The sequence below is a fragment of the Ips typographus genome, linkage group LG3 (assembly GCF_016097725.1).
Source record: "Ips typographus isolate SLU linkage group LG3, UJ_Ityp_2.0, whole genome shotgun sequence".
Taxonomy (NCBI): Eukaryota; Metazoa; Arthropoda; class Insecta; order Coleoptera; family Curculionidae; genus Ips; species Ips typographus.
This window is the reverse complement of record NC_138424.1, coordinates 3,262,351-3,272,195: the sequence shown is the minus strand read 5'-3', so window position 1 is coordinate 3,272,195 and position 9,845 is coordinate 3,262,351. Positions and strand designations below refer to the sequence as shown.

Genomic DNA, 9,845 nt, shown 5'->3' with positions numbered 1-9,845 from the left:
AGCTTTCCAAGATCTCCTGATGTTCAATACTGTGATTTTTCTCGAACTTTTAGAAAATTGACTTTCCAGCTCTCATTAAAAGTCTGTCTTGACAATCAACAACCAAAAGCAAAAAAAAACTTTTATCCCACCTTCTACCTCCACATACCACCTTTTTTCACTCCCTTTAAAGTTTATGAAGTAATAGTTACTATTAATATACTAATGACTACATATACAACTCTACTAAAGTTAACTATAATGATGGAAAACACTTGACATCCCTACAAAAGTTTATATTTTCTATTAAAAAAAATAAAATTCTTTATTTTCAAGAAAAGTTGCTTTGTTTGACTAATTACATGTTACTCACCGTACTAAGATTTTATCATAAAAATACAGTGACGTTTTTGGTTAGAATACACAGGGGATAGTTTCTGATTGCTGCATTTTTGACCAACACCCTGAATCTCCAATCTAAAACACTCTGTATCTCCAATCATTATTGTAACATGTCTCATATTGCCTATAAATTTGTATTAAAGTATTTTGAGACACTCTGTATATATGACTTCACAATGTTGAAAATACCAAAGGCAGTGGACAGTAAAGGATTGCTCAATGTCATAAGTGCCACACGTTGTCCGTATTTGCTTCGACTATTTTTACTCACATGAAATAAAACTCATAATTTCAGATCTAGTACTTTATTACGTTGCTTTGGGATTCAACATTACTCTTGGTTTTGCTAGTAAATCAGAAAAAAAACATACAGACTTCTAGAAAAATACATATAAATATATAACTCTTTGACAAATAAAACAATAAAAACAAATTCAAAAGTAAATAAAAATGGATTACAATATAATACTTGAATAAGGAATGATTAAGAAAATGTTTATTAGAGACAAAATTTGTGCTTTGTCTAGTAGTTGCCAATTAGCAGGAACTAAAATTTTTTGAGTCATGGAATGGCTAAAAGTTGAACAAAATGTAAATTGAGAAAGCTGCCTTTAAAAGTGTATCCTTAAATTACAAATACAATATAATATCATGGTGGAAGGGAAGTTCACTTGGTCTATACATATTATTGCTACACATACACCACATTCAAATTCTATACATCAAGTGGTTGTCAGAGTACTAAACAACAAAACTATATCTCACTCAAAAACATAATTAAAATTCTAACAACTTTCTATACATCAGTTATTAAAATGGATTTTTTTTTTGAGTCAGTAGCACCAACCTGACATTTTCAGACTTGAAGACAAAGAATAGGTGGTCAAAATTTGGCAATTTAAAGGCTTCGTATATGTTTCGCTCTTTTCACCAACAAACAACTGGACGACAGACCGCTGGACAAACGGGACAGTTGCGTACACTTGATCGCACGTCTCGGGTATGTGATTTTGTCATCCAGTAACTTTTCACAAAGAAAAAATTAAGAATTATTTTACATTAGCAAGAAACAGAAAAGTCCACATGGATAGTATTTGCGTAAATCCCAGCACTGTGCGTATAGTTTGTGATTGGCTGAAAGTTGCTTTTTTTGACCAATGAGCTGAGATTTATTCAAATCCTCCACATATGAACTCATCATTAGTGCTAATAATAAACGTCATCTAAATTTACTACAACTTACCTTGCAGGACAATGGAATTTCTTCCGGTGTCCGATGGACTAGAGTACCATTGAGGTATAAAACATTAGCGGCTTGGTCTTCTGGTAGTGTGAGTGTTTGGTAACTGAACGTAGCTTCGCGTTCCATTCTTTTCAGAACTTCTTGAGATTCTTTGCCCACTCCAATGCATAATAAGTCGGGTCCCGCCATTGTGATGTATGATTTTAGATGTCTTTGTTCAGGAACCTAAAAATTGCGATTATTTATAGCACAAGGCGTAATAATGTAGGGAAATACAAATTTGTTAATTTAAGCTTGATTTTTGATTGAAATGTACCTTTATAGGAGTGCAAGGATATTCGGGAAAAGCGGCAGCTACAGCCCTAGCTCCGCCTTCATTGGTCCAATATGAAATTCCAACAAAGAATTCTCTACCTAAAAAATAAATAATAAGAAGTTGTATGTTTGTGTATAAACATCATTAATTTGTTTCTGGTTACATAAATAAAGCTCTATTAACTTCTTGCTATTCTAAATTTACCAGCCAGTTATTTTAACTCACCCGTAAATAGGACATCACCGCCGTCAAGTCTGGCACTTTTATCCGACATTTCTATTATCGGTATGTCCAGTTCCTTTTTTAACACCACTCGTATCGTTTCCACCTAAAGGCAATTTGTACTTTAGTTTTACAACAAATATACAGGGTGTTCTAGAACTCTATCCTACCATTACATATTTTAGTTGCACTCAAACTGTCATTCTGAAAGCAACAATATAAATAGGGTGTACTGCAAGTGACGTCACAATCAGTCCAGCAAACTCACAGGTCTACACATTAAGCACCTTCATTTTGACAGCAGAGCAAATGTGACGTAATTTGACAAAAATTTTATCATTTAATCATCTAACTACGTCATCATGACGGCAATATCATTATTCGTTCATAGAAAACATTATAAATCTAGATCTCCATCTTAAATAGGAGGCCATGAAGACACAAGTGAATCCGCCGACAGAGGGAACCACTTTATTTTTTTCTAAAAATCACGTGACCCCATGATTACAAAATTATACGCAGGCCACCTGACCTTTGGATCATATCGCGTTTAGATCCGAAAGAAAACGACTAATTTCCTAGTTGTCATTGTTGTTGTCACTATGACAGCTATTTTGAATTTAAAATTTGAATATTTTTTACTAAAGTGCTAAAAGGTATTAAAAGTAAAATTAAAGTTGCATATTTGTGTTATTCGTAAGTTTTGTGAGTGATATGAGGGTGTCAGATTATGAACCAAGAGCAGCAGCAGGTTTAAGTTTCCTAATTCCGAAAGAAACCCCAACTTATGAAAACCTTGTTGGAAATGGCCTAGTTTCTAAACTCTTGCTATGGAAATATTTATCAAGTGCATATTAATGTATTACTTTTATGTTAATAAATAACTTATTACCTATACAATGTAAAATAGCATATTCTAGAGTTTCTGTTATTTAATGTGAAAGCACACCAAATATAACCGGCTTAGCAAAACATATCTAGTGTGCTATGCAAAGCGCCCTCTCGCGGAGAAATTATCGTAATAGCTAGGTGCAGCCTGTCAAAACGTGACTTCAAACAGTTCCATTGACATGTAAATCTAGATTTACAATGTTTTCTATGTATTCGTTTTGCACTCCATTGAGGGCGTGAAATGGGAACATTGTTAAAGAAGAATACGGTACAAGTATGAAGTACATTTTCTCAACAAACCAAAACTTTGTCACATTCCGCACAGAAAATTCAGTGAAAAAACGTGTCACGTGTGCTAGTAAAAGGTCAAATCGCTTAACAACAACAACAATGGTTTGTTCGTGCTCTATGCCTACATTCTACAGTTACAAACGCCTGTTTTCATCTATTTTCGCAAAGTATTGTAGCAATTTAAATAAAACTTCCTGCAGCTGTTGTACATGAATAATTTTGTGGGATAGATCAACGATCGCAAATTCTTGCGTAATCGTAAACAATCATGAAACCGAATTGGATGTCGTAAAATTGTTGGTTTGACTGCGATTTGTAATTAACCGCAGGAAATTTGGATGTCTAATTATACAAAGTTGTTGGCTAAAAGTCTAAAAGTCTAAACATCCTTGTGTAGTCGATATAGTTCCAGAAAGAGGTTTAAAATTGTAACTGTGTCAATAAGAAGGACGTTAACAGTTTAATTTGATTTGAAATGATATTTTTATTTCTATAGTTGACCTAGTTGCTCTTAACGAATTTAATCATAAACTATTGTTGACTGACTAGCTGATCTAGTAGCCTCTATATGCCTGCGTTTAACTTGGACAATTGTCACGTGATCATTTGAAGACACAGTCAAATGAGCACCACGTGATACCTGTCAACATTATAGTTTCTGATTATAAAACTACAGCATGTTAAATTTAATAACAAAATGGCAAATGCGTTCTAATGAAATGTTCTAAAATCATATAACGTGATGAAAACATTCACCACACAACACAGTTAATTTAATCAAAAATACATTCACCACTTTGTTTACAAAATTGATTATTGTGCCAAAAGGTTCTTACTTCTTTTTGTCGATGCGGAGCCCCAGGTCGAGCGATTAGCGCGGCCCCATTGCAAACAACAGCGCAGTCCTCCACGAAAACGCACTCGGGCAACGTTTCGTCCGGTGGTAATTCGATGACGTCAATGCCCAGCTCCCTCAGCGTCCTCACGTACGTTTCGTGTTCCTTCTTGGCCTCTTCCAGGTCGATTTCGCCCCGGGTTCTCAACGAGAGCGGGATTCGGCTCACCACGGCGTGCGTATAGCGAAACGCCGCCATGTTGGCGTGCCCACTAATCCCAAAACCTGTTTATGCACTGATCAAAATGAAAAACGTTCGTTGATATTTCCCTGGGGCTGTTGCTTGATAAAGTAGATTCGCTAGTTTAAATTGTACTGGAGTGTATGCGCGCTGTGTAGAAATACGTTGTACTAAATTGTGTACATTTAGTTAGGTAAGTCTCCCGGACTAATATGTGTCGGTTCGATTCTGAATCTGTTGGTGGTTCTTCGCTTGACCAGCTGCGTAGGTTTAGGTAGGGACAATTTACATACAAAAAGGGTGCGTGTAATAATATACTGGATCGAAGACGTGTATAGATCAAAAAATATGCTACATGGTCCATTATATTTTACTTCAGTTATTTATTCTTTACTCAATTGGATTTACCAACAAACGTTTTGCAGTTGGTGCAAGCTTTCTTGACATCCAGGTGAAGCCATCACAGTGCTTTTAATTCAAGGCAATGTTTCCATATTTCAGTAAACTACAATAAATGTTAAGGACAAGTATATTTTTTGCCAAAAATGAAAATAATAAGCAGACCTTTATGCAATTAAATTATTGAACTTATTGTGTTTTATAAATTAACTTGAATTTCATGTCAACTTTTGAAAATTTTAAGTTCACTTTATATTGATTGAAAACTAACAACAGAAACAATTTCTTATTTGAAACTTAAATAAAAAAATCTTGTTTACTGAACCAAAGAATTTATTTCAAACTACCCACTAAATACAAAATAGATCACAAAAAAATCAGTGCTACATTCCAAAAGAGGAATTTAAGAGATATTCTATAAACTACACTTACATTTACCTAAACAAGGTAAACCTAAGAAAATATTAATTATTAAAGGAAGAAACTTAATCATTATTAAAAAATGCAAAATTAATACTGATGAACAGTGGCAGTTTACTTCTTTTGTTCCACAGCCCTGGCTGGTTCCCCAGTATGGGTGATTGGAATTTCCTTATGCTCCACTTCCATCTTTTCATGAGTAGGAGCAGTGATGGTGAGCACACCATCCGAAGACAGTTTGGATTCAATTTTATCCATGTGGCAGTTCTTTGGCAGCACATACCTCCCTCTGGATATATCCATGTTCATCCTCCTTTTCCTCGTGCTTTCCTTCCACGGTGATGACGTTGTCCGCAGTCACTTTCACGGTAATCTCCTCAGGCTTGAACTGCTGCACGTCCAAGCTAGCCTGGAATCGATTGTGGTCCAGGTGGACGGTAGACCCGGCGTCCTGGTGTCCGGCACTGGATCGCCAATTTCGCAGGTAGCCCGCAGGAGTTCTGGTCAGAAGCCGGTTGTTCAAGTTCAGCGGTTGGAACAAGTCGTCATGGCCCAATCCAAGCCCGAAGTGCTGGTCTAAGATTCTGGACGGGCGATGCGCTGGATAATCAAGTTCGCCGAGTAACAAAGGCAATAGAGACATTTTGTTGGTTTTTTTAGTGAAAACGTTGAGAAAACGACTTTAAACTTTGAAATTGACGCTCAAACAACAACGAAATTTCACAGAATGGCGCGATTTTGCGCGCGTTGTCTTTTATAACTGGTGGGCCGATTATACTCGAAGCCGCCAGAAGGCACTGATGTCGCAAAATGGCAGTCTGGAACACACGCGAAACTTCCACACAACTGTTCACAGAATATAGCAAACCCAGGCTATCGTTTAATGTATCATAAAACCATACAAATTTTCTTGAGTCAGTCTGGAGTTATCCTACAGACAGTTCAGTGCTAAAAACACAGTAATGGACATTTATTTATTTTTTAATGAACTTACAGTAGAAAAAAATATATTTGCAAAAATAAGCACAACATTCAATGAACACTGAACTGAACACAATTTTTGGCGGAATAGCGGTGATAGGTGGCGCGATATGTTTCAAACCGAGCTAGGTCCAGGGTTGCCATACTTCCATACTATCAAGTTTGGCAACACTGGCTGGGTCAACAATTATCGATATTAGTTTATAGTTTATGTTTATAATACTATTTCACTTATTTCCATTTTCCTGTAGGTGGAGGAGAAACAAAATACATACTAGTACTTGTCTATGACTCTACAACCAGATTTTACAAAAATGTCAGTAAGTTTTGATCAAAACGCCTGCAGCGGGTTAAAAACAAATTGCATTTTTTGCATTGCCCTTTTGGTGACCTTGTCTGGGGCATATGGGCACATCGACCTTTCATCCATGTTCGCTGAAAACCTGTAGCAACAGAGTATTTACAAGTGCAATATGTTTTCGGTTGTATTTTGCATTTATTTTATATGAACACCATGTTAATTACTACAGACAGCAGAGCACAGAAGTTTTAATTAGATAACTAACTGCATTTCTAATATGTGGTTGAAATTTGTAAAAACCATATTTCGGTAGTTATTAATTTTGATTTGAAGTTATTATTTAGTAGTTATCGCTATTTTCGCAATTTGTCGATAAATGTTGCTCATGCTCAGTTTTTGTTCTATCACTCCTATCATCTTATGTCTTTGTCTGCTATGCTATAATACGATTCTACCTTTTACTAGGTTTATTGGCGTTTAACATTTAACGTTATTATAGGTCTTAAAGCATAGAAAATGTTCATTTTCTATAATATTATTAATCTAGAGTGTTTTTATCTACAATCTACATATACATACATAAAAAATTATATTAAAAAAACCACAGTGCTTGAAATCTTTGGACTATATCTGTTTCACTCTTTCGTATGCGTGGAAATTACACTCTCCCACTTTCCAACGCGCACCAACACTTTTTGACATCTGACAGATGTTTTTATTTTGATATTTTGATTTTGTCGGTGTATTGATCGTTCACCGGCTCCTTGTACTAGTTCAAACGTTCTTCAACGTTACAAGCTACTTACGAACCGTATTTCACTCCTTTAAAAGAAGAAACATGGCTCTTTTACCATTCTTGTCGTTTGACTCAGATCCAGTGCCCTTCAGACACCGTAGCTTGTCTCATATCCTGGAGCCAGACACTTTTCATGAATGGCCTATGATGCTTCCAACCAGGTGAGATACTATATAAAATTCTTCCAAACAGTATAAATGGTTGAAATGTAGGACTGTGGATCATTTGCGCGACTTACGAAACCAGCTGGCTCACTTTGATCAAGGGGCCACTGTGACCCTGGACAAAGATCATTTCCAAGCAAACATTGATGTACAACAGTTCAGACCTGAAGAAATTTCAGTTCGACTGCTTGATGACCATTCTATTAAAGTTGAAGCCAAACATGAAGAGCAACAAGATGATCATGGATTGATTTCCAGGTATGCAACAGTGATATTTAGGGACAACACTTTAATAAGTCTGTTTAAAGGCATTTTGTGAGGCGCTATTTGCTTCCCAAAGACTGTGACACTACAAAACTGAAATCCAAGCTGTCTGCTGATGGAATTTTAGTGATTACTGCCCCAAAAAAGAAGGAGGATGATGAGGAAGAAGGGCAGGAAATTCCTATTTTACACACTAGACCATTTTTCCGTAGACCTCATTTGTGGCCTAGTCATCATACTGAGCGCAAAAGAAAGCTAAGCTCCACCAACTAAATCATGTAACAAAATAAACAGCAGTTTAGTATTTAGATTTTTAAGCACCTTTGTTATAAATTTAACCAGCACCTCCAGTATTAATGTTTAAAATAAAACAGCAGATTCAAGTTGATGTTTACTTTATTATAATAATGAAGGAATATTAAAAAAATAACTTAAAACAGTAAACAGCCAGTCTTAATACACATAACTTTCCTAGTAAGTTCTAATCTAGTAACTAGTAAAAAAAGTAGGTAAATGCAAAACTTATGTGTTAAACAAATAATGACAGATTTAACCTTCTTTTGGAGCAGGCTTATTCTCATTCCTTACAACAGGACCAGTCCTAATGATCGGGATCTGTTTGTAGGACACCTGCTTCACATCAGGCTTCTTGGGAGCAGAGATGCTCAATACTCCATCACTGGACAGCGACGATTGAATTTTCTGCACATCACAATCTTCAGGAAGAACGTATTTCCTTACAAAATGCCTGGAGATGAATCCGTGCTCATCCGGCTTCTCTTCATGTTTGCCCTCAATAGTGACGGTGTTATCATCATTGACTTTCACAGTCAACTCCTCAGGTTTAAACTGCTGAACGTCCAGTTTGGCTTGGAAGTGGTCTTTGTCCACGGTGATGGAAGTGTCCTTCTCGACCTGAGGAATATGGCTGAGCAGCTTGGACAACGTGTGGAGAGCAGCCTGCTCGGGGTGGAAAAACGGATCCCTCCGAGCCACCGTTGCTGGATGATCATCCAATACAAAAGAGAGCAAAGACATTTTTCTTGATTTGAACACAAATATTGAACACTGTTGGGTGCGCGCTCGATATCGATTGACTGATACACCACTACAGCGTAATCGTGCTTTTATCTGCACAGCACAGCTCTAGAATAATCTCGATATTGTTGGACAGGTTCTGGACCGCGTATGCGCCAAATTCCAGCGATTTATTACAGTGGGTTAGTAGTCCTCTAGAGTATCTAGCAGTGGACAAAGATTGTTTTTAGTGTTTTATTTATTTGACATGTTGAATAAGTTAAATAAATATGTTAGAAATTCAATCCAAATATTAAAAAAGTATGGCTTGCTTGAAATCGCTTACAACCTAAAGGACTACTGTGCTGGTGACAGAACTTTTAGAAGTAACATCTAGAAACAGTAATACCTAAAGACACAGAAAAATAGCCGTTATGTTCAGGCAAAACATGTAAAATCAAGTTGTAGATTTAATTCTCCAGTAAAAAATAGTTTTCTCAAACGATTTGTTGCATTTTTATTAAATCCATTTGTCTTGATTGTCGTTTATTATCATCATTACATTAGGACAGGTAGTCAAAGTGTGTGAATTAAACTAATTTGCGTATAAGACTTTATAGTCCGACACTACATTTTACCCAAAAACTGAAAAACAGGACAATATTCTGCAAAAACTGTAAATTAAAAGGTTTTTTATTTTGTCTGATATAACGGCATGTCGAACCACTGTGCGTTTTCCCGAACTGTCTAGATGTTCCGCGTGAGTAGCGCTGTTGTCAGATTGCGCAAACTTGTTCAATTTGATTGGATAATTATTTATTTTTTTTTTACTTAATGAACTGCTCGATTTTTTTCTAAAGAATGAGACAGGCTGAGCCAAAAATGGGCATTACAACTTATATTTCCTTTAAAATGTTTTTTCATGAAACCAACGACACATTAACATGCATAATTTTCTATGTAAAAATATGATGAAAATTTCAAAATTATACAGGGTGTTACAAATTCGATCCATTAGCATATTGCTCTCTCAAAAACTATACTTGGAGCTTTAATTAAATGGAGGCAAATTGCGCATTTTAT

The 9,845-nt window shown here is 36.0% G+C and overlaps 3 protein-coding genes and 1 pseudogene across 3 annotated transcripts; 1 reads left to right on the top strand and 3 right to left on the bottom strand.

Annotated features, from left to right (window-relative positions):
* Positions 1-670: 670 nt before the first annotated feature.
* LOC145727073 (N(G),N(G)-dimethylarginine dimethylaminohydrolase 1) lies at positions 671-4,535 on the bottom strand. Its single transcript, XM_081976493.1, has 5 exons — positions 4,181-4,535; positions 2,166-2,268; positions 1,941-2,038; positions 1,625-1,849; positions 671-1,405 (listed from the first exon to the last, which is right to left on the bottom strand). The coding sequence occupies exons 1-5, from the start codon at positions 4,436-4,438 to the stop codon at positions 1,280-1,282; spliced, it is 810 nt and encodes a 269-aa protein (XP_081832619.1). The 5' UTR covers positions 4,439-4,535; the 3' UTR covers positions 671-1,279.
* A 596-nt stretch (positions 4,536-5,131) lies between these two features.
* LOC145727076 (protein lethal(2)essential for life pseudogene) lies at positions 5,132-6,030 on the bottom strand (annotated as a pseudogene).
* A 1,190-nt stretch (positions 6,031-7,220) lies between these two features.
* LOC145727075 (alpha-crystallin A chain-like) lies at positions 7,221-8,128 on the top strand. The gene is made up of 3 exons (XM_081976500.1): positions 7,221-7,478; positions 7,530-7,739; positions 7,790-8,128. Exons 1-3 carry the CDS (start codon positions 7,360-7,362, stop codon positions 8,016-8,018), a joined length of 558 nt encoding a protein of 185 aa, XP_081832626.1. The 5' UTR covers positions 7,221-7,359; the 3' UTR covers positions 8,019-8,128.
* LOC145727078 (heat shock protein 27-like) lies at positions 8,124-8,897 on the bottom strand. Its single transcript, XM_081976502.1, has one exon. It carries the CDS (start codon positions 8,781-8,783, stop codon positions 8,295-8,297), a length of 489 nt encoding a protein of 162 aa, XP_081832628.1. The 5' UTR covers positions 8,784-8,897; the 3' UTR covers positions 8,124-8,294.
* Between the last annotated feature and the right edge of the window lie 948 nt (positions 8,898-9,845).